Source organism: Bufo bufo, chromosome 3 (genome assembly GCF_905171765.1).
Source record: "Bufo bufo chromosome 3, aBufBuf1.1, whole genome shotgun sequence".
In the NCBI taxonomy this organism is placed as follows: Eukaryota; Metazoa; Chordata; class Amphibia; order Anura; family Bufonidae; genus Bufo; species Bufo bufo.
This window is the reverse complement of record NC_053391.1, coordinates 165,223,620-165,249,165: the sequence shown is the minus strand read 5'-3', so window position 1 is coordinate 165,249,165 and position 25,546 is coordinate 165,223,620. Positions and strand designations below refer to the sequence as shown.

The 25,546-nt window shown below is 40.5% G+C and overlaps 1 protein-coding gene across 2 annotated transcripts in view; it reads left to right on the top strand.

The window, feature by feature from the left end:
* The window catches only part of NLGN4X (neuroligin 4 X-linked), a 378,225-nt gene that overhangs the window by 317,889 nt on the left and 34,790 nt on the right, over positions 1-25,546 (top strand). For both annotated transcript variants that reach the window (XM_040421828.1, XM_040421827.1), the window contains one exon: positions 17,824-18,613. In XM_040421828.1, coding sequence (XP_040277762.1) covers positions 17,824-18,613 — 790 coding nt within the window. The remainder of the gene's footprint in view (positions 1-17,823; positions 18,614-25,546) is intronic.

The following is a 25,546-nucleotide window of genomic DNA, read 5'->3' as shown; positions in this document are numbered from 1 at the left end:
CTGTCCGTCAAAAAAATAAGACCTGTCCTATTTTTTTGACGGACAACGGTTCACAGACCCACTCAAGTCAATGGGTCCGTGAAAAAACACGATGGACACAAAATTGGCATCCGCGTTCGTGGACGTAGGCTACTTTCACACAGACGGATCCGCTGATCCATCTGCATAAAAGCAGTAGCGTCCTGGTTGCCATGGTTACCGATCGGAGCCCCAGCGATTAAACTGGGACACCGATCGGTACTCTCCGCTGCCACCAATGATGGGGGGGAGATTTTAATTAGGAGGGGGAGGGAGTGGGGGGCCCACTGGCCACCAATGAATCTACAGTACTACAAGGGAGGGAGGGGGGCCGGCCGCACTGGCTACCAATGTGTTAACTACAGGGGAGGGAGGGGGGGCGGCCGCACTGGCCACCAATGTGTTAACTACAGGGGAGGGAGGGGGGGCCAACCGCACTGGCCACCAATGTGTTAACTACAGGGGAGGGAGGAGGGGCCGGCCGCACTGGCCACCAATGTGTTAACTACAGGGGAGGGAGGGGGGTCGGCCGCACTGGCCACCAATGAGTTAAATACAGGGGGGGAGGGGGGGCAGTCATGTACACAGTTCTTTTAGTATATTCTAACCTGAAGCATCCCCATCACCATGGGAACGCCTCTGTGTTAGAATATACTGTCGGATGTGAGTTTCACGATCTAACTCAAATCCGATGGTACAGTATATTCTAACATAGAGGCGTTCCCATGGTAATGGGGACACTTCAAGTTAAAATATACCATCGGATTGGAGAAAACTCCGATCGGATGGTATGAAAGGGACTCCTGACTTTACATTGAAAGTCAATGCTGGACGGATCCGTTTGCAATTGCACCATATTGTGTCAACGTCAAACGGATCCGTCCCCATTGACTTGCATTGTAATTGAGGACGGATCCGTTTGGCTCCGCACGGCCAGGCGGACACCAAAACGACTTTTTTTTCATGTCCGTGGATCCTCCAAAAATCAAGGAAGACCCAAGGACGAAAAAAACGGTCACGGATCACGGACCTACGGACCCCGTTTTTGCGGACCTTAAAAAAACGGTCGTGTGCATGAGGCCTTTTCCTGACTGACAGTCTGGGGCTGTGTTGTTATCCCCAGACTAATTGTACACCTAGTGGTATAGGGGTGTGGACTGCACTATCCACCCCTTCCTTGCCAGTCACCTCTGTGAGATCTGTCACTATCTCACATACCACCCCCCCTTTGTTCAAGCCCGTAGGGGTGAACACTAGCATCACATCCAGATGCTCGTGAACGGGTATCATCCTGGCCTACAGTCTTCCCCTTATTCTGCCAGACCCAGGACAACAGCGCTTGGTTTGTCACCCTCATGAGTTTATTACAGAGCTGACACGGTCTCACTATATATATATATATATATATATATATATATATATATATATAAAATCAAGTAAAAAAAAACTTTCCTTTAAACAGATTTATTTTTTAATAAACAATATACAGTGCATAATTGGTATAGTAACATCCCTAATGTCTCATTATATACAATTGCAAAAATATGTGATTATTCCCACACAATCATAAAAACATAGCTTTTTTAGTCCACCTAACAGAAATAAAAAATAATCAATGCACCCAAAAATAGAACCAATGAAAACCATTTAGCACTCAAATGTCTAGGTAGTGAACAAAAGTTAGTTTGCAAAAAAAAGTGTTTTATTGTGCAAAAGCACATAGCACAAAAGCACCATAATCATTACAGTCTGCAGAATAAAATTAACATATTCAACTGCACAGTTCTCCCCACAGACATGTCCACCCTTACCTTTGCTTTAATTTGGTTAAGGGATTAGCAACCTTGCCTAGACCACAGTCCTCAGTGCACGGATCCTTAGGATAAATGAATCCACTGTAGAAACAAAGTAGTTGGTCCAGCACTCTGGTCTTGAATAAAACTGCAATATTTTAATTTTAAATATTTTTTAAAAAGTCCCAAAAATCCCACAGCAAGACATCTCCCTACACAAAAAATAGAAAAATTCGGATGTAGAGAACACATCCTCAAGTGAAGATTTATTCAAGATGCAATGTTTTGGCTGTTAGATCCCTGATTTTTTTTCTATTATTGCTGATTGTTTGATCCCTGTGGGGGAATTTACCACTCCCCCAGAGACGTGCACCCATTGCTCACCAAACCAGGAGTGCTATCCTCCCTTCCTTTTTCATCTCCCCAAACCAGTCAACGCGTTTCGGACTGTAAAACAATATGTTGTGAATAAGGACTGAGTACAGTCTGAAACACGCTAACTGATGTGGAGAGATATCCTGCTTTGTGCCTTTTTTGGACTTTTTAAAAAAAATATTTGAAATAAAATAAAAAATGCTTTTATTCAAGACGCGAGTGCTGGACCCACTACTTTGTTTCTACAGTAATAATTTCTCCTTCCAAGAGAACCAGTGATTTTGGCACTAACCCCTTTTCTGTTTTATACCATCAGGTATTGATACGGTAATAATAATAACCCATTCTCTTCCATAGTGAACTAAGGATCTTAGCATTGACCTTTTCTCTGCAGTAGATCAGTAATGATGCTGATAATAGACCTCTTTTCTTAGAAGACCAACCATCACACAATTTAGACACTTTTCTCTGCCCTAGATCTCAGGGATGTTATTATAATCCCATTATCTATTCTATGTAATCATGTCTAATGATTTGATTATGTACTGTATAGCAATATTTTTAGTCCTGTAGTTCTAGATTTCCCAATTTAAAGAGAACAGTATCCATGTCCCTCTCTATCCACTAATGTTTCAGCTTCCTATTTTCTCTGTGCACTGTTTCTAGAGATCAGGTCATGGATGAGATACAGATATGTCCTTCTTTACCTATGCTTTTGACTCCACAAATTGTGAGAATGCATGGCGGGAGATTACCAGATTTGAAAAAAAACACAATTTCATAATACTTTGTCATTAAAAATTTAAGCTGTATATCTGTATTATGGACAACCTTACACGGTTTTGCTAATGTTTTGCAATATTGTATTGAATCTGTTTCATGATAAAATGTATTCCTTAATGGGGTTTATCTTATCACAAGTTTCCCACAAGAGCTGTAAACGGTTTAAAAGTGCGGCAAACCATGGTAAGGTGGACAACTTCTTTAACCATATTAAAATAAAGGTAAGGGTGGACACATCTGTTGGGAGAACTGTGCAGTTGAACATCTATAGCTGAACAGATCTCTTGATAATTTGGCTGAGTGCTTAATGAAGGCCCGGCTTGATCTGTACGGTGAGGTCATACGAAGCCGATGAGGAATGAGCAGTGGGAGCAAGTTGTATGGCTATGCTGACTCAGAGCTTACAGGAAGCTTCATAATGCATAGCTTGGATTTTTTTCTTCTAACTCAAATTTGAAATTAGATCACTGAAAATTAGAATTAACTAAAACTTGATTAATAATTTCAGTATAATATCAAGTTGATTCTTCTTGAAAACCACAAAGCCGACAGTCATAAAATCAAGCCACCACTTAACAATTTAAAAATCATGTTGGCTATACACAAATTTGTTTTTTGGTTGCAATGACCCTTGTCATTTCCACCCATTTGGCCTGTACCTGAATGGAAAAAATATGGTGACAGGTGAATTAAGTGTAAAAACAATTAGCATTCGCAACATATGCAATAAAAAACCTTAGGTAACAGCAGGATCTCCCAGCCAATTTATATTTATAATAGGAGAGTCTTTGCAAGACATTAAAGTATGGGTGTCTTTATTAGATAGTTGATAGTTGGCTGAAGGTATCTGAAATGCTTATACCTAAGAGCTTAATCCAGGTGCCTATACTGGGTGACCAGCCATAGTCTAGGGAACATTGCTCTTTAAGAGCCAGAAGGAGCCCACATGACGAAGGCTATGGCCTGCAGGACGAAAAAGCTATGCTTCTTTAGCAGCTGGGCTCACCCGAAAGGAGGAAAGGAAGAGGAAGTCCAAGGTGTTAAAATGAAAAAACAGGGGAGTGGCTGAGTACCGTGATAGTCATGCCCACCAGGGCAGTTTTATAGGGAATATAATTTTTTGATTCAGTAGAGATAATAAATCCTCTTTAACGTAAAAACTGGAATTAAACAATTGGTCAAAGTCTAGAGATTCCCTTTAAGCATTTTTTCATTCAGGAAATCAGATGTGGTACAAGATCAGAAACTTCTATTTCTCATATCTCCATGATATATTAATAACCCCATCAGGACCCTGCCATTTTTCACCTTAAAGGGGTTATCTCATCTTAAACAATGGAGGCATATCTCTGGGCTATGCCTCCATTGTCTGATAGGTGTGGGTCCCACCTCTGGGACCCGCACCTACAAGGAGAACGGAACGAAGAAAGTTAAGAAATGAATGGGAGCGGTGGCCGCGCATGCATGGTGCGCTCCCATTCACTTCAATGGGAGAGGCTGGGAGCTGCGCCTGGTGGTGGAAGGACCCCGGAAACCCGAGGTCCTCCAGCCACAACTCTCCCCGGCTCAGTTTTCCTTGTAGGTGCGGGTCCCAGAGGTGTACCTGCACCTATCAGACAATGGGGGCATATCCTAGTGATATGCCCCCAACAGGGCCGTCTTTACCAAGGGGCAAAAGGGGCAGCTGCCCCGGGCCCAGTTGCTCCTGGGGGGCCCAAGGCATCTGCCTCTTGAGTCCTGCTAGCCACTGCCCCGGGTGTCAGGCTGTCAGCTGTGATCTAGAACCTTAGCTGTGATCATCACCATGTGACCAGTAAACTAGCAATATTACTGGTCACATGACTATGAGGTCATCAAGGTCCTATCAGGAGTGTTGCAGGAAAAGTTTGCCTTAACTGTGGAGCTTTTTTTGTGAAGATTACATCAGAAAAAGGTGACAGGGGCTGTTATGCTAATATACTGTAAACTACTGTATAGTGGGGTGCTGTATACTGTGTGGGGCTGCATACTGTGGGGGGCCTGTATCCCGTGGGAGGCCTGTATACTGTGGGGGGCTGTATACTGTGGGGGGGCTGTATACTGTGGGGAGCCTGTATAGTGTGGGGGGCCTGTATAGTGTGGGGGCCTGTATAGTGTGGGGGGCCTGTATACTGTGGGGGGCTGTATACTGTGGGGGGCTGTATATTGTGTGGGGGGGCTGTATACTGTGTGGGGGGGCTGTATAATGTGTGGGGGCCTGTATACTGTGTGGGGGCCTGTATACTGTGGGGGCCTGTATACTGTGGGGGCCTGTATAGTGTGGGGGGACTGTATAGTGTGGGGGGCCTGTATAGTGTGGGGGCCTGTATAGTGTGGGGGGCTGTATAGTGTGGGGGGCTGTATACTGTATACTGTGGGTGCTGTATATTGTAGAGTTCTATACTGCTGTACTGTATACTGTGGGGGGCTGTATACTGTATACTGTGGGTGCTGTATAGTGTGGAGTGCTATACTGCTGTACTGTATAGTGTGGAGTGCTGTATTGTGTATAGTTTGGGGTGCTGTATACGGTGAGGTGCTATACTGCTCTACTGTATACTGTGAGGTGTTGTATACTGTGGGGTGCTGTATACTGTGGACTGCTATACTGCTCTACTATATACTGTGGGGTACTGTATAGTGTGGGGTGCTATACAGCATACTGTGTGGTGCTGTATACTATAGGGTGCTATACTGCATACTGTGGGTTGCTGTATACTATAGGGTGCTATACTGCATACTGTGGGGTGCTGGGGTGCACTGTAATGCTAGGGTGAGCCGAGCCCTGGTCTCCTTCCTGCAGAGCAGGGCCCACTTCCAGCCTGAGCCCAGCTGCCCAAAGCACTGATCCTGAGCCGCTGGAGTCTTCAGAACTGGAAGTATTTACAGTCATTCACTGTACTCTACCAGATGTGTGGAATTTTTGTGTGTGTGTTGTGGTGGAGGGCGTGATTGCCTGCTAAGGTGTGGGAAGGCGGGATCCAGGGGGCCCAAGTAAATTTTTGACCAGGGTCCAATCAATATTAAAGATGGCCCTGGCCCCCAATATCTAAGATAGGATAACCCCTTTAAGGACAAGGCCATTTTTTGCAAATCTGACATGTGTCACTTTATGTGGTGATAACTTTAAAATGCTTTTACTTATCCAAGCAATTCTGAGATTAATTTCTCGTCACATATTGTACTTCATGACAGTGGTAAATTTGAGTGAAAATATTTCATTTTTATTTATAGAAAATACAAAATTTACCAAACATTTGGAAAAAATTGCAATTTTCTAAATTTCTATTCCTCTGCTTTTAAAACAGATAGTGGTACCTCCTAAAATAGTTATTGCTTTATATTTCCCATATGTCTACTTCATGTTTGGATCATTTTGTAAATTACATTTTCTATTTTTGGGACGTTAGAAGGCTTAGAAGTTTAGAAGAAATTTGTGAATAATTTAAGAAAATTTCCAAAACTAAATTTTCATAATAGAAACCACCCATAAATGACATTTTAGAAACTACCCCCCTCAAGGTATTCAAAACTGATTTTACAAACTTTTTTAATCCTTTAGGTGTTCCACAATTATTAGAGAAAAATGTAGATGAAATTTCAGAATTTCACTTTTTTGGCAGATTTTCAATTTTAATCCATTTTCCAGTAACAAAGCAAGTGTTAACAGCCAAACAAAACTCAATATTGATTACCCTGATCCTTTAGTTTAAAGAAACACCCCATATGTGGACGTAAACTGCTATACGGGCACACGACAGGGCGCAAAATGAAAGGAATGCCATATGGTTGCTGGAAGGCAGATTTCACTGGGATAATTTTAAGTTGCCATTTCATATTTGAAGACCCCATGATGCACCCCTAGAGTAGAAACTCCCAAAAAAAGTGACCCAATTTTGGAAACAACGGGATAAGGTGGCAGTTTTGTGGGTACTATTTTAGGCTACATATGATTTTTGGTTGCTCTACATTACACTTTTTGTGAGGCAGGGTAACAAAAAATTGCTGTTTTGGCATCCTTTTTATTTTTTGCTATTTACAATGTTCATCTGATAGGTTAGATCATGTGGTATTTTTATAGAGCAGGTTGTTACGGACACGACAATACCAAATATGACAAAAAAAAATTTAGTGTCTCCATATTCCGAAAGCCATGTTTTTGTTTTTTTGGGGCGACTGTCTTATGTAGAGGCTCATTTTTTTTTGTATGAGATGATGGTTTGATTGGTACTATTTTAGGGTGCATATGCCCTTTTAATAAATTTTTATGATGTAAGGTGATCAAAAATGGCATTTTTGACACCGTTTTTATTTTATATTTTTTTATGGTGTCATGTGATATTTTTATATAGCAGGTTGTTACGGATGTGGCAATACCTAATATGTATCCTTTTTTATTTATTTTATTTATTACATTTTACACAATTAAAGCATTTTTGAAACAAAAAAAATCATGTTTTATTGTCTCCATATTCTGAGAGCCATATTTTTATTTATTTTTTTGGCTGATTGTATTAGGTAGGGTTTCATTTTTTGTGGAATGAGACAACAGTTTAATAGGTACTATTTTGGGGTGAGTATGACATTTTGATTGCTTGGTATTACACCTTTTGTACACCATTTTTAATTCATTTTTTGGTACGGTGTCAATACCTAATATGTATACATTTTTATTTATTTATTTAAGTTTTACAGAATAAAAACATTTTTGAAACAAAAAAAAATCATTTTAGTGTCTCCAGATTCTGAGAGCCATAGTTTTTTTTTTACTTTTTGCCTGATTGTTCTATGTAGGGGCTAATTTTTTGCGGGATGAAGTGACGGTTTGATTGGTATTATTTTGGGGGGCACACAACTTTTTTATTGCTTGTAGTTGCACTTTTTGTGATGTAACATGACAAAAAATTGCTTTTTTTGACAACATTTATATTTTCTTTTTTGAAGGTGTTCACCTGAGGGGTTAGGTAATGTGATAATAGACCTGGTTGTTACGAACATGGCAATACCTAATATGTCTACTTTTTTTAGTTTCACTTTTAACACAATAAAAGCATTTTTTAAACAAAGAAAATAATTTTTTAGTGTTTCCATATTTTGATATTTTTTTTTACTTTTTGCCCAATTGTTTTATTTAGAGGCTTTTTTTCTGCGGAATGAGGTGACAGTTTGATTGATACTATTTTGGGGGGCATACTACTTTTTGAACACAATAAAAGCATTTTTTAAACAAAGAAAATCGTTTTTTTGTGTTTCCATATTTTGCCCAATTGTTTTATTTAGAGGGCTTATTTTTTGCGCAGGGACCCTATGGGGAAGCGGAGGGCACCAGTACCTTCCGCGAACCCTCTGATTGCCGTGGTCAGCTTTGACCATGGCACAAAAGGGGTTAACTCGCCAGCATCTGTGTTTTTACCGATGCTGGTGTATGCAGCAGGGGCCTGGCTGTCAGTGACTGCTGGGTTCGTGCTGCTGATAGGCTATACATGTGAGGCGCTGATCCTTATGTCACGTCCACCAGCGCTGTATATGTACGGTGAGGGTCCTTAAGGGGTTAATACAGTTTATAAATTTTTCCTTTAAGACAATCAATTATCTATCTATGCCTTTTCAGTTACATACATTTTTTTAGTTATATGAGGTGGTAATATTTAGATTGTCTCATAATAGTCATTACAGAAGAGATAATTAGGCAGCAAGCTTCCTCTGCATTTTTCAAAGGTCTTCCTTTTTTGCATATAAAACTACTGAACGCATTAATAACATTGCCGAATTGTATTATATAGAGTATGTTTAATGCCCTTTTATATAGAATTTTACACTAATTAAATAGAAAAACTAATTTATTCATTTTTAAATGTATTCAATAGATGTATTATTTTGAAATGTCAGCAGCTGTTCCTAAATGCCTATAGAAATCTGCCAAATATGATTTATTTTGTTATACAAAATCATATTTAAAGGGGTTCTGTAATTTGTAAATGTGTTCTTAAAAATATAAATAATATTATTATTGAAATTACATTAAACACAGACTGCCCAAATGACCGAATCAGCATATTCTATAAATAAAATGCAATAACCTGTTACATAACATGCATGTGTCCTAGACAACTTGTAGATTTTTTTTACTGTACTGTTAAACATACAGTACAGACCAAAAGTTTGGACACACCTTCTCATTCAAAGAGTTTTCTTTATTTTCATGACTATGAAGGCAACAAAAATATGAATTAACACATGTGGAATTATATACATAACAAACAAGTGTGAAACAACTGAAAATATGTCATATTCTAGGTTCTTCAAAGTAGCCACCTTTTGCTTTGATTACTGCTTTGCACACTCTTGGCATTCTCTTGATGAGCTTCAAGAGGTAGTCCCCTGAAATGGTCTTCCAACAGTCTTGAAGGACTTCCCAGAGATGCTTAGCACTTGTTGGCCCTTTTGCCTTCACTCTGCGGTCCAGCTCACCCCAAACCATCTCGATTGGGTTCAGGTCTGGTGACTGTGGAGGCCAGGTCATCTGACGCAGCACCCCATCACTCTCCTTCATGGTCAAATAGCCCTTACTTTCAAAGTTTTCCCAATTTTTCGGCTGACTGACTGACCTTCATTTCTTAAAGTAATGATGGCAATTTGTTTTCCTTTACTTAGCTTCTTTTTTCTTGCCATAATACAAATTTTAACAGTCTATTCAGTAGGACTATCAGCTGTGTATCCACCTGACTTCTCCTCAACGCAACTGATGGTCCCAACCCCATTTATAAGGCAAGAAATCCCACTTATTAAACCTGATAGGGCACACCTGTTAAGTGAAAAACATTTCAGGGGACTACCTCTTGAAGCTCATCAAGAGAATGCCAAGAGTGTGCAAAGCAGTAATCAAAGCAAAAGGTGGCTACTTTGAAGAACCTAGAATATGACATATTTTCAGTTGTTTCACACTTGTTTGTTATGTATATATTTTCACATGTGTTAATTCATAGTTTTGATGCCTTCAGTGTGAATCTACAATTTACATAGTCTTGAAAATAAAGAAAACTCTTTGAATGAGAAGGTGTGTCCAAACTTTTGGTCTGTACTGTATGTAATGTCCAAATATAAAAAAGTAAAACTAAATCTGTATCTAAATGGTGTTAAAAAGTCACAAATTATAGTGCATCTCATATTTGTGCCAAAACTATTAGTGCTTCTCATCACTTTTGCTGGTCGCAAAAGGGTTGGGGCTTCTCAAGAAGGGCAGAGCCTCTCTTGGCTCATCAGTTTTGCTATAATCTTAACAAGAAACTGAAGTAAATTATAGCTCAAGTCTACACCAGCCCCTAGTTGGCATAGATTTGAGTTTTTGGAGTGCAGAGTGGCTAATTTATTTAAGAGGTATGTGTCCAACACAAAGAAGATCCAGACTAGCATAGGAAACCACCAGTCTTGAGAAATCGTCCCAATTTCTGACTTCATGTTTATTTCTGACTTCAATCCATTCAGCACAAAAAACGACATCAAACAATTTACATATGCAGTTTGATATTTTAATTTAATTTTAACATATTTTTACATTAAACATTTAAGGGGCATTCTCATTTTAAACATTTACGTCATAATTACAGGATACTCCATTAGGCCCCTTTCACACGGGTGAGTATTCCGCGCGGATGTGATGTGTGAGTTGAACGCATTGCACCCGCACTGAATCTGGACCCATTCATTTCTATGGGGCTGTGCACACGAGCAGTGATTTTCACGCATCACTTTGGCTTTGCGTGAAAATCGCAGCATGCTCCTCTTTGTGCGTTTTTCACTTAACGCAGGCCCCATAGAAATGAATGGGGTTGCGTGAAAATCTCTAGCATCCGCAAGCAAGTGCGGATGCGGTGCGATTTTCACGCACGGTTGCTAGGAGACGATCGGGATGGAGACCCGATCATTATTATTTTACCTTATAACATGGTTATAAGGGAAAATAATAGCATTCTGAATACAGAATACATAGTAAAAAAAGGCTGGAGGGGTTAAAAAAATAAAAATAAAATTTAACTCACCTTAGTCCACTTGATTGCGCAGCCCGGCTTCTCTTCTGTCTCCTTCTTTGCTGATTGCAGGAAAAGGACCTGTGGTGACGTCACTCCAGTCATCACATGATCCATCACATGATCTTTTACCATGGTGATGGATCATGTGATGGACCATGTGATGACCGGAGTGACGTCACCACAGGTCCTTTTCCTGCAATCAGCAAAGAAGGAGACAGAAGAGAAGCCGGGCTGCGCGATCAAGTGGACTAAGGTGAGTTTAATTATAATTATTTTTTTTTAACCCCTCCAGCCCTATTGTACTATGCATTCTGTATTCAGAATGCTTTTATTTTCCCTCATAACCATGTTATAAGGGAAAATAATACAATCTACAGAACACCGATCCCAAGCCCGAACTTCTGTGAAGAAGTTCGGGTTTGGGTACCAAACATGCACGATTTTTCTCACGCGAGTACAAAACGCATTACAATGTTTTGCACTCGTGCGGAAAAATTGTGCATGTTCCCGCAACGCACCGGCACCTTTTCCCGCAATTCCCGTGTGAAAGGGACCTAAATGGCTGATATTTCAGGGTTTCACTTCTGAGGTTTGCATTTATCCACAGAATGGTAGTCCTGTGACAGCTGTTTCGGTTAGGCCCCTTTCACACAAGCTAGTTTTCCGCGCGGGTGCAATGCGTGACGGGAACGCATAGCACCAGCGCTGAATCCTGACCCATTCATTTCAATGGGTCTGTGTACATGAGCGTTGTTTTTCACGCATCAGTTCCGCGTTGTGTAAAAATCGCAGCATGTTCTATATTAATAGTTTTTCACGCAGCCCTGGCCCCATAGAAGTGAATGGGGCTGCATGAAAAACGCATTGCATCTGCAAGCAAGTGCGGGTGCGATGCGTTTTTCACTGATGGTTGCTAAGAGATGTTTGTAAACCTTCAGTTTTTTTATCACGCGCGTGAAAAACGCATCAAAAAGCATTGCACCCGCGCGGAAAAAACTGAACAACTGAACGCTGAACAACTTGTAAAATAGTGAGAGTTTCACTGAACGCACCCTAAATGCATCCGGACCTAATCCGTCACGCTCTTGTGAAAGGGGCCTACTCTAGTATGTGTATGGAGAAAACTATGTGGCCACCTCTCCAATAATCCTTTACCCGGTTGGGATGGGGTCAGATGACCCTCACTTTGTAGATAGGTATAGTCTCAGTGCTGGATTTGCTATAAATGTCAAATATTAGAGAATGTGATCTAATTCAACACTAATAAAAAAAAAAAGTCAAATTTTACTATAAGTTTCAGCATCTATTCTTATTGTATTTTTATATCAAAGGCTGTCAACTTGGCCTCTAGAATTGTCAAGTTTTTATTGTTTTGGTGGTTAGAATAGGGTAGTCTGTTACTTAGTTCTACCCAGTTATTAAGATAGGAACTTGAAGATTCCCATGAAACTTTATGTGATCCATAAAACATAAAAAATACATTACACCTTTTTTTTCCTCTCTTAAATAGAGCTTGCTTTAAATCCATTAATACCAGCTGTGACATATTCAATAGTGCATAAAATGACCAAGTTAAATAAGTTGGCTTTGAGATTTCAAATTTGCCATACATATGATAAGGGGTATACATTCATATTACAGACAATTGCATGAAAAGCATGAACAAGACAATTTAGAGACTGGTATAGAAGGAGAGAGGACCCTGCCCATTAGGGCTCACACATGCACTTTGTCTAGCTCCCCTTGTTGGTAAGGATGAGATTCACCTAGTAACAGTGATTAGACAGCAAAATCATTAGAAGGGAGATCCCTAATGGAAGAGATTTCAAAAGTGTTTTTAAGGTGGATAAAATGAAAATGGTAATTAAAGTGATTTGCAGAATTGTTAAGGATCATCTAAAGTGACCTTTCAGAAGAAGTTTTAAAAAAAAACTTTTTTTAAGAAGTGTTTTTTTAATTTTTTTAAATCCAACTCCTAAAGTACCACAAAGAGGTCATGATTTTAGAGGTGAAGTTGACATTCACTTTAAAAGATGTTAGAATACCAGCAATTAGCATCCAAAAAATTACAAAAGTTTTTAATCTCTAGAAAAAAATGGGAAAGTTTTAATACAAACCTATCTGTTACATTTACATTGCAGCTTGATTTCTAATTTTGGTAACTGGTTAGCACACTAAGGTTGTTTTTCTTCATATCAGCTGCCTCCCAGCTTTGCACCAGACAGAGCATATAACCAACCACCCCCTTTAAGCTATGCTACAGAAGCTGAGTATATACCTGCAAATTATATATATTCAGAAGTGAATAGTTACTTGTTTGGAATGGTTAATTATATATATGTTTTATAAAATATTCTTCTGCTGAGGTTCAGTATGGTACATGCACTTTTTTTTTACTATACTGTCAGATATGAACCTTGAAATTCAGGCAGAAGTATATCATGCCGTCTTATGGAGTGAGCTGCCTGCGTCTGATAAGAATAACTCACACAGAATAGTAGTAGCAGGTGCTGGGTGATTGATTTTCAATCTGCTTGATTCTCAGTGTGCTTGCATGGCAGCTTGGGATTATACAAAAGATTTTCTGCAGTAGGACTTTGACAAAATGACAGCTTTACAACAAATCGACATGCATACACTCTTTTCTGGGCAATTTACAAACTAAATCATTACACAAAAAATGAAAATTTTTATATTTTGCAGTGCTTATACTCTTGTGAACCTCCTGCCATCTATGTCATGTCATATGATGATTTCTGGTGGGGCCTGAATATGTATTGTGAAAAATATATCCGGCAGAATTTAAAATCACAATTGCCTGATCATGTCAATCAAGAAAAGAAAGAGGGGTTTCCACTGGTTCCTAGTATAGTATACAAGCAACATTTCAAAGAAGTTGTGCTGTGCAAATATATTGATGAACAATCCTCAGGTCATCAATATCTTTGAACGGCACAACTGTGGGGGTTTGACTCCTGGCACGCTCAACAATTAGCTTAGAGATAGTGGCACTCATGGGAGTGCTGCTTCTGCTTCAAAATTACCTATGTGTTATCTTCCTTTTAGAGGCCGTGCAGTGTAATTACAAGTACTCATCCTATTCAAGTAAATGGAATGAGTAGTTGTAATTACAACTGTATTTTAGCTGGAAATCAGATGGCGCATAGTAGATAATTTTGAAGCAGAAGCAGTGCTTTCACACGTATCACTACCCATTCAAACAGCTAATCAGGAGGGAATGGCGGGAGTCTGATCTCTTCTGTTCTGATATGGATGACTTACTCTGAAGATAGCTGATCAATATCTTTGCAATATACAACCCCTTTAAATGCAAATTAGAAAATAAATCGATTTAGTGATATGAGAAAGTTTACAACTTTTCAAGAGTATATCATTTATTTTTTATTTTGTTTGTTCCCCAATTGATGTTTTGTTTTCTTGAATCAAACTTTTGCTTTAACTGTAGCTGATGCCCTAAATTATGCATCCTAAACCTAAAGATGTATATTGTACTGAATATACAAGAAAGTTAAATTTTTAAATTATTTAATGTAAATAAAAATGAATTGTGGAAAATATACCGTAACTTTTAAAATTGTAATTACACTAAATGGTTAAAACAGTGTAATGCATCACTATATTTTTAATATCTTTTTCTTATTTTCATATTGGTTGTCAAAAAATGAACAGAACTGGTGGGTAACCTCAAATAAGACTTAACATTTAATGCATCATTAAGAATACCCAAAAGGTGGCAAAAAGGTCGCTCGCCACAGTACAGGACACTTATTACAAATCACTTAATGGTGAAAAAGTACAAAATTGCTATATGTAATGCCAAAAAACCTAAACGAGAAGAAAAGGAGTGGGAGGGGAAGGGAGACTGGGTCTCTTTCTCCTAAGTTGTCCCTAGGTGTCCCTACGATGCGCCATGTGACTGCACAGTTTCGTCAGAGAAGGGAGCACGCGAGGGAACTATGTTGGTACACTAAGGGAAATACTATAAATGAGCCCACAATAGCAAGAAAAATACAGCTATACTCCAAAAACACACTGCCCAACGCGTTTCATTGGCCTAGGGCCAATTCATCAGGGGACTTGAATAGATAAAGTACAGCAATACAAAGTACTCAATATATAAAGTGCACAAAGCAGAATAGTCAAGAGATAAAGTGCAAACATCAGCCAAAACTTAGCTTAGCAGCAGTGGCAGAGGCTCCATCTGATCAGACGAATGGAGTGTTTCATCCTCATAGCACAGCTTCTTTGAAGCTGATAGTCATCCAGCCGGGCTTGTGGCAGCAGCGTATTTGCTAGTGTGCAAATGAGCCTTTTAAAGGCAAACAAATTGCACATAAGCCGCATCCCATCCGGCACATGACCCGTCATGTGATTAGAAAGCCACATGTGATCAAACGGGGGCCGAAGCAGCAATCACAGGATCAATATAGGGAGTGTCTGTAATATACCAGGCACTCCCCTTCAGTGATGCTGCAAGGGGTGGATAAACAAGGGAGAGCATGTCAGTTAAGTCACAGGCATCCTTGTCAGTTTCTCCAAAGTGGCGCTAAATATATTCCAGCACCGATCCAAACACAAATTGACCAAGGTAGTATACAGTAACTACTGCCAGTTCTGAATAAAAGCTTAGTATGGCAGGAATACTCAATATAATAGGACCTAACAGTCCTTATAGCAAAGTGAATCAAAGGGATTCCAGTGAGGTGAAACACCAACATTGGACAGCACCACAGGGGGAGCACCTGGTGAAGTCAAATAAAACAACCAAAGAGAAGTTGGTCATTTAACCCCTTAGGTTGCATAGTATTTAGCTAAAAAATCCACCAGGTCTCCCTCTGCAGTACCCTCCTCTACCAATCGCCATCTCTTTGAAGGGGGGGGGGGGAGATAGATTCAATCCCCATAAACAATACCTTAGAAAAGTCACCTCCATGTACAAATTCAACATGTTTGGCCAAAGGAGTATCTCTTTTATGACGCATATCCCCCAGGTGTTCACCCACTCTTCTTCGAAGTTCTCTGGTGGTTTTACCCACATATTCGATTCCACAGCGGCAAACCCCTCTGTAAATCACTCCTCTAGTGTGCCAACATAGTTCCCTTGCTTGTTCCTTTCTCTGATGAAACTGGTCAGTCACATGGTGCAGCGTAGGGACACCTAGGGACAACTTAGGAGGTGGTAACATATAGCGAGAGATCAATAGGAGAAAGAGACCCAGTTTCCCTTCCTCTCCCACTCCTTTGCTCCCGTTTAGTTTTTTTGGCACTACATATAGCAATTTTGTACTTTTTCACCATTGAGTGATTTGTAATAAGTGTCTTGTACTGTGGTGAGCAACCTTTTTGCCTCCTTTTGGGTATTTTTAATGATGTATTAAAAGTTAAGTCTTATTTGAGGTTACCCACCAGTTCTGTTCATTTTTTGTATTTATAATTGGGTACCCTATTTTTTTGGTTATCATTAGTAATCATTATACTCCTGTGGTTAAATCAATATTCATATTGGTTGTCAGTAGTTTTTTTTATAGCAGTCACAATTCCTGATTTTTTTTCCTCCTGCAAACTGTTGTTTACTTCATTATTGCAGTATACAAGGCTTTTGTACATGGCCATATTATGGCTCCATATCATCTCTAGGTTCTTCAGAGCGATGATATAGAACCTTTAATTTGTGTATGATACCATATGCAACAACTATCTATATATATATATATATATATATATATATATATATATATATATATATATATATATATCCCCTTACCCTTCTACTAATTTCTCAAACATAATGAAAATATTTTTGTGTCTATATGCAAGTTATCATTGCAGATACCTCTGCCATAGTCATGAGGCCTTAAAGGGTTTAGATACTGTAAGAGTCAGGTATTATAGCTGTATCTAATTGACTTGAATGGAGCTGATCTACAATACCAAACAGCCATTGGCATGAGGGCCACTGTTTTTTGGGGAAAAGAAAGTAAAAAAAAAAATACCAGTATTAACGTGACCTGCTGTATGAATCCAATTTAAAGGTTTAATATACTGTAAGAGTTAGTAGGTATTATAGCTATGTCTAGTTGACTTGAATGGAGCTGTGCTACAATACCAAACATAGCCATGGATATGAGGGCAACTGTTTTAAGGGGATAAGAAAGTAAAAAAAAAAAAATACTAGTACTAACGTGACCAGCTATATGAATTCAATTTGAATATAAATGCTTTATAACAGTGAACAATATTGTGATTGTCCCACTTACTTTCATTTGCCAGAAGCTTAACATATAGAAAATGTTCCAAATAATAAAACTCAAGTATAATTGATATTTTTCACTATTAAAAACACTGGTATTAACTAAAGCATTTGCCTGATAGCAAGTGTAGAAAGCTACTGAGACCATTTAGCTTATTGATCTTTATTGAACTTGTGCTTTTATATGAGTTAAATAGATTCATATATGTATTTCTTCAAATGTATATTTTCCCTGTGGTTTTTGTCAGTGACTGCAATGTAACTTGTAATTAAATTGGTAAAATGCTTATCTGGCCACTCTAGATATCTGTTATAGCGGGCTCTGATGTTCAAGCCATTTTCAGCTCAGACTTTGCAATCTTTTAAATAACAGTCAATTGTGTTAAATAAGAAATCATGTGTATGGGTATTATTGTTCTAAGAACTCTGATTCAGCAAGCCTAGATATAGTGCACATACTATCTGCTTCTTAAAAGCTTCATTGTTTTATGATTCTTACGTTTTTAATTTGCATTTACAAATTTTGCACCTGCAGGTTTGTTCCAAAAAGCAATCATACAAAGTGGAACAGCTCTCTCCAGCTGGGCAGTGAACTACCAGCCTGCCAAGTATACTAGGTTATTGGCAGATAAAGTGGGTTGTGACATGCTGGATACTATTGACTTGGTTGATTGTCTTCGGGAGAAGGAGTACAAAGAACTCATTCAACAGTCCATTACACCAGCTACATACCACATTGCCTTTGGACCAGTCATTGATGGTGATGTCATTCCAGATGACCCTCAGATACTCATGGAACAAGGGGAGTTTCTTAACTATGATATTATGCTTGGAGTTAATCAAGGAGAAGGCTTAAAATTTGTAGATGGTATAGTAGATAATGAAGATGGTGTATCGTTAAGCGACTTTGACTTTTCAGTCTCCAACTTTGTAGACAATTTATATGGATATCCAGAAGGAAAGGATACTCTTCGGGAAACTATTAAGTTCATGTATACTGATTGGGCTGATAAAGAAAATCCAGAAACACGTAGAAAGACATTGGTTGCACTTTTTACTGATCACCAATGGGTGGCGCCTGCTGTGGCAACTGCTGATTTACATGCTCGATATGGTTCTCCAACATACTTCTATGCATTTTACCACCATTGTCAAAGTGAAATGAAACCATCTTGGGCTGATTCTGCTCATGGAGATGAAGTTCCCTATGTATTTGGCATTCCGATGATTGGTCCTACAGAACTTTTCAACTGCAACTTCTCAAAGAATGATGTTATGCTCAGTGCAGTTGTTATGACATACTGGACTAATTTCGCCAAAACTGGGTATGTTTCCATTTATTTCAGCCTTGTTTTATTAGTCAGAGTCATAGCTTAGTAAACATGTCTTCATATATGGTGACTATATCATGCAGAGACGAACTCATTATGTTGTAAAGGTGGTTTTCAACCCTTGTTAGCTGCTGGTTTAGAATGGTGATGGAGAAAATCCATCATACGGGTAATTTAGATATATGCTCAGCTCTTATAATGTGTGTGTGTATGTATATATATATATATATATATATATATATATATATATATATATATTCTATAATGTATTCACATCCAGGAAATGGCTTAAGAATGGGCTTCCTTTTGTTAGCCTCCCCCAATGTCCATCCCTGATATGTGAGTCCAGTATATTAAATTCTGAAAGCACATCATCCATGGGATTTTGCTAGATGACAATTTTCAAGCTGTTATTGAGTTACCCAATAAAATCTTATTTTCCACCATTAGGGTAGGGGAGCTTATTGTACAGGGAGGAAAGTCCTATTGAAATCTATAATAAATCCAATGCAGTGGAAGTTTACAGGTGTTAGAAACCTTTTATCTGTAAGTGCACCCCTGTAATGTGGCTGTAATTTGATATAGTTGAAAAATAGGTATATCAACATATACCAAAGACCATGGATCCCAAAAGAATACTCTTTTGGCCTTAATAAGGTGATTGTGATATGTTTGATATAGTGTATATACCAGGATAACAAATGCAAAATAGACAGTGCAGTGTAAATTCAGTCTTAAATTTATTTTAAGGTACAGTTATACAATATTGTGTCATGGTCTAAAAGTATCAGACAAAATTACTAAATGGCTTCTCGCATCAGATAAAGATCTAGTCATCATATTGTTATTGTAGTTATTGTATTTTACTCATGTTGGATTGAACTGAAGCTGAGGACTTCCTTAAATTTGAATGGCATCTTACTGTATAGACAAGTGTTCCTTATCCTTAGCATCATGTGATTAAAGCGAATATGGCATGTAGTTTCTGGTTTATTCAACATGTTTTTTTATTATACTTATAACGAACTGGCAGAATAAATTCACCAGATTTATAGCACATCAGTGATTCAAAAGTTACTGAATCAACTGAGAATTTTGAAATATTTGCTCAACTATAGAGATGATAAAATCAAATAATCTTTTTTAACATTTGCAACTCAGAGTGGAATATGTTTAGCAATAAAAGAATATGTTTAGCAATAAAAGAACGTAAAAAGGACAGTAGGGGAGGAAAGGGTTTACAATCCGGGAAAATATGCAAGATATCTTTATTGTTTAACACTGTACCCTCTTCACCATATAAGGAGAGTATCGGAACTGTGGAGTTCCTAATTGAATAAGGTAAACAATCCCTTAAGTCAGAAGAAGCATGGGCCATGATGTCTCTTATCTGAATCAGGGGTGACAGAAGGGGTATAGCGTATTGTGATGACTGAGCCATTTCCATGCTAACAGTGTCGACTTAACAATCAGGTTGAGAGGTCTATCCTGGGCAGGGAAATTTCCCATTCCCACCAAGAGGCCTGAGGAGCTTGAGCCGAGATCACTTTGCTCCATGAAGACCCAAGGTTTCCGTATAGGGCTTGTTAGCTAGTAAACTACCCTTGATAGTAAGACAGCTTTCCCGTATAGCTCAGGATCAGGTAAGCCAATCCCCCCCCCTTAACCTTTGGTCTACAAAGAACAGAGCGAGCCAGTCGAGCCCTCTTCCCAGCCCAGACAAATGTGCTGATTTGACGTTTAAGTTTAATATAGTATGTTTTTGGGATTGGAATAGGTAGAACCTGTTGAGGTATGTCAGTCTGGGTAGGACAAGGGAAGTGACCATATTTTTCCTGACAAACCATTATTGATTTAAGGAGGAGAGTATAATTCAGGTGGAAAAGTGATGTTGGATCTGGACCAATCTTAACACCAATATAGGTGATATGGGGGTATCCCAGTTAAAGGGAGAGCTGGCCTTCAATAGATTTCTAAGTGGAGATGGGAGATCTATGCTAAAGATATGGGACTTGCTCATGTTAATCTTGAAGTTGGAATGAAGACTAAACTGTTCTAGTATTTTGTATATCAAAGGAAGGGCTTTAACCGAGTTAGTATTCAATATAAGGAGGTCATCTGCGAATGCAGCTACTTTATGTTTGTGTTGACCCATTTTAATGCCCTCAATCCCTTTCTCTCTCCTGAGTGCCTGCAACAGTGTTTCCATAACTAACACAAAAATTACTGGGGACAGGGGGCATCCCTGTCTGGTGCCATTACGGATGATAAAGGACGGGGATAAAGTGTCGTTTATGATAATAGAGGCTGAGGCATGTGTATATAGAGATAGAATGGCTTTAATATACGGGTCAGGGAAGTTAAAGGCTAAAAGAACCTCTCTCATATAATCCTAGCTGACCCTATCAAAGGCTTTTTCTGCGTCTGTGCTAAGGAGGACCAGAGGGCGTTTAGACCTTTTTGCAAAGTATACTGCATTCAAGACCCTGGCAGTGTTTTCTCTATCAAAAGCCAATTCTGATGGGAACATACAAGCCTCACAGCTGCTACACAGACAGGATCTGTTGTGGTTCTCATTTTGCCTTCCTTCTGACAGATCAGAGGAAGGGTCAAATAAATGATGATGTCAGCCAAGCCAAAAAGGCTAAATCGTGGCCCAGCAATAAAGTAGGGAGGGTGGGAACAGCATGAGAAGTCCACAGAGTTGACTTCTCATGACATTGTGGTGAGGTGAAAGCAGCATGAGGAGACCACAGAGTGGCCCAATGACAGAGTCTGTAGGTGTCGGCAGCATCAGGAGGCTGCACAGTGGCACAATGACAGAGTGTGGAGATGGCGGCAGCATCAGGAGCCCACAGAGTGGCATAATGAAAGAGTGTGGAGGTGACAGCAGCATGAGTAGGCCACACAGTGGCAAGGTGACATAGTGTGGAGGTGATGGCAGCATCAGGAGACCACAGAGTGGCAAGGTGACATAGTGTGGAGGTGACAACAGCATGAGGAGACCACAGAGTGGCCAAATGACAGTCTGTAGCTGGCGGTAGCATAAGGACGCCACAGAGTGCCAAATGACAGAGTCTGTAGGTGGCGGTAGCATAAGGAGGCCACAGAGTGACACAATGTCAGAATGTGGAGATGGCGGCAGCAGCATGAGGAGGCAACAAAGTGGCACAATGACAGAGTGTGGAGTTGGCAGCAGCATGAGGAGGCCACATAGTGGCAAGGAGACATAGGGGTTATGACTTAGTGTCAACTACCACATGATATAAGGATCTGTTCCCACATGGTTTATTGTTATGTGAAATAAAGAGAAAGACTCAACGCAACTGAATTGCAGTGCTGGAACCTTTTCTTCTTTTGAATGCTTTAAGGACCTACCTTTTAGTTCCACGCACACAGATAAACTATAAACCAGGTGAGCTGGAATTGGAAGTTTATGTATTATTTCCAATGATATAGTCTTTAGGTGGCGGCAGCATCAGGAGGCCGCAGAGTGGAAAGGTGACATAGTGTGGAGGTGGCAGCAGCATCAGGAGACCACACAGTGGCAAGGTGACAGTGTGGAGGTGGCAGCAGCATGAGGAAACCACAGAGTGGCCAAATGACAGAGTCTGGAAATGATGGCAACATCAGGAGGCCACAGAGTGGCCCAATGACAGAGTCTGTAGGTGGTGGTAGCATCAGGAGGCCGCAGAGTGGCACAATGTCAGAATGTGGAGGTGGAAGCAGCATCAGGAGGACACAAAGTGGCAAGGTGACATAGTGTGGAGGTGCCGGCAGCATCAGGAGACCACAGAGTGGCAAGGTGACACAGTGTGGAGGTGGCAGCAACATGAGGAGAACACAGAGGGACAAGGTGACATAGTATGGAGGTGGCAGCAGCATCAGGAGAACACAGAGTGGTAAGAAGTGTTGAGCACAAATATTCGAATAGCGATTTTTTTATTGCGAATATCGCCACTTCGAGAATTTGCGAATATTTAGAATATAGTGCTATATATTCATTATATCGAATATAGTGATTTTTTTTTACATCTGAACACATGATTCCTCTCTGCTTCTTGCTTGTGGGCCAATGAGAAGTAAGCAATGTCAAGTTCACAACAACTTGTACTTAGTGCACCATTCAGTAATCTGTAGTTAGACCTGCTAAAATGTGAAGTTGCACATAGTGCCAAAAAATATTCTAATTACTGCTGATTAGCGCAATCGCAATTATATTGGAGCACTTGACTCTATCTGCATATAAAGCTATTCTAATGTTCTGCCGTGCCAACCATTTTCTCCAGTCTCAGGAAACTTATACCAGCTTGAAAAGTTTAGCCAAAGTGACCCACGCCTGTATTTCGCGTTATGAATTCACATTACGCGATTTTTACATTGCCGATTTATCGTATTCAATAAAATAATTGTAAATATATTAAGAATATTCTACAAAATGTTCGTGAAATATTGCGAATTCGAATATAGCCCCTGCCACTCATCACTAGTCAGATGGGGACATAGTGTGGAGGTGGCAGCAGCATGAGGAGACCACAGAGTAGACCAATGACAGAGTCTGTAGGTGGCGGCAGCATCAGGAGGCCCCCCACTGCACTAAACACCCGCTCTGATGCCACATTACTGGCCAGGCATGACAGCTTTTCCAGGGCAAACTCATCCAGTTGTGGATCTTCAAGGTCGTCTGGCAGGGTGCACTCCAAGTATGCCACAACCTGCTGGTTCTGCTCTATGTCTAGCTACTGGTGAGTAGTTTCTTTACTATGCGGCTGAAGAAAGCTGATCATCGGTGACTATAGACTCAGGCTGCTCCTGATGAAGCTGGTACTGCTCCTGCCACCCCACCCCTCCCCAGCAGCCATGGCAGTGGAACGTGAGCACAGAGGGCCCCCCAGGTCAGACCTGCGAGAGGATGGCACAGATAGGCAGTGGCCAACTGACTACATAGAATGTCTCTATAGTAGTTCAGTTTGTCCTCCCTCTTACGGGGTGTAAAAAAGGCCCCTATTTTGGACCTGTAGCGAGGATCCAACAAGGTGGAGAGCCAGAAGTCATCCCTCCCTCTGCCGAATGGTGACAATTCAGCTATCATTACCCAAGCAAGTGAGAATGCAGCAGGCTATTTGCACAAGTGACTTAGAGGGACTCCCTGCCTCCATCTCCACTGCATACTGCCATATTGTGTTTGGGTCCTCTGCCTCATCTTCTTCATCGCCCTGTAGCTCATCTGGCTGCTCCTCCTCTCCTGTCATCTGTGTAACAAAATCACCCATTTCACTACACATTGCTTGTGCTTCAATGTCCTGGAATGACGTAGTGCATCCCGTAGTCCTGGCGACTGACAAATAAGGTGGCATCCTCAAAGAGCCTGAGCAAACAGCAGGTGTCACGCATGAGCTGCCACTTGCTGACATCAAAGTTACACAGGGGAGTACTCCTGTCCGCTTGGATCATCAGGAAATAGTTCACGTCCTTTCTCTGTTCTTATAGTCAGTCCAACATATGGAGGGTGGAATTCCAACGGGTGGAAACTTTGCATATCAGCCTATGTTGGGGAATGCCGTTCTGCCGCTGCAGCTCAAGGAGGGTGTGCTTTGCGGTATACGAGTGGCTGACGTGCATGCAAAGTTTCCTGGCCATTTTTAGGATGTCTTGCAGATGGGTGGAAGACTTCAGAAACCGCTTGACAACCAGACTTAAAACATGTGCCATGCAGGGCGCATGGCTCAGCCCTCCTTGATGCAGCGCCAACACAATGTTCTTCCTGTTGTTGGTCACCATGGTTCTGATTTTCAGTTGTCGCAGAGAAAGCCAGGATTCAATTTCTTGCTGAAGGACACGGAGCAGTTCTTCCCCTGTGTGACTCAGTTTGCCCAGGCAAACGAGGTGCAAAACAGCGTGACACTGCCGTGCCCTGCACATGTGGTATGCTGGAGAGGCACTGTGCATTGTTTGTATAATTTGTGCATACTTTGGCATACTTTGTATAATATGTACTATAACCTTGATTGATGGCGCTCACTCGGCAGCGTTACATCGTCAACAGGTCTCGCTACAATTTACCCATGTGGGCTGCGACACACACATCCACTCCACATCTGTGAGCTTGACCTTGACAATGATTTCTCTCTGCCAAGAGATACTTTTGCTTTTATTAGAATTTTAAATTTACTGTATATTAAGAGGAATTTTTATAATTTTTTTTTTTAATAAAGTGTACATTCGGAGTGATCCCAGATGTAGAGTGCCGATCATTTAAAATAAATAAATTTTAATAATTGATGATTGGGTGAGTCATAACGATCAGCGCACCTTTTCCATATCAGAGAGAACGGGACAGGGTGTAGGATGAGGAAGCAGAGGTGGACATTGTCGCTGGAGCAATGGCGCGGCAACGTGGAGGTGGAAGCAGCGTCACCTGGCGAAGTTGCTGGTGTGGCTGTGCAGAAACCACATTCACCCAGTGGGCCATAAAGGACATGTATTGTCCCTGACTGTAATTACAGCTCCACACATCGGAGCTGCCTTGCACTTTGGTAGACACCGATAGGCTCAAGGACTGGCCCACATTCTGTTCTACATGTGTGTGCAGGGCTGGCACTGTATTTTTGGCAAAGAAATGACCACTTGGAACTCTTCACCTCGGCTCGGCACAGGCAATCCGTTCTCTGAAAGGAGCAGAGTCCACCACTTGGAAAGTGAGGGACTGCAGCACCAGCAACTTCGACAGGAGCATATTCAGCTTCTGCACCGTTGGATGAATGTGCGTATACTGCTGTCTCTTGGCAATCGCTTTGGTGATCGATTGCTGATGGAATGCGTGACGAGGAGTAGAAGAAGGAACAGCAGGAGCATCAGGATCGGCAGATGATGGGAAGGACAGACAGCTCCCTTCGGCTGAGGTGGTGAATCCTTGACTGCCAGAAG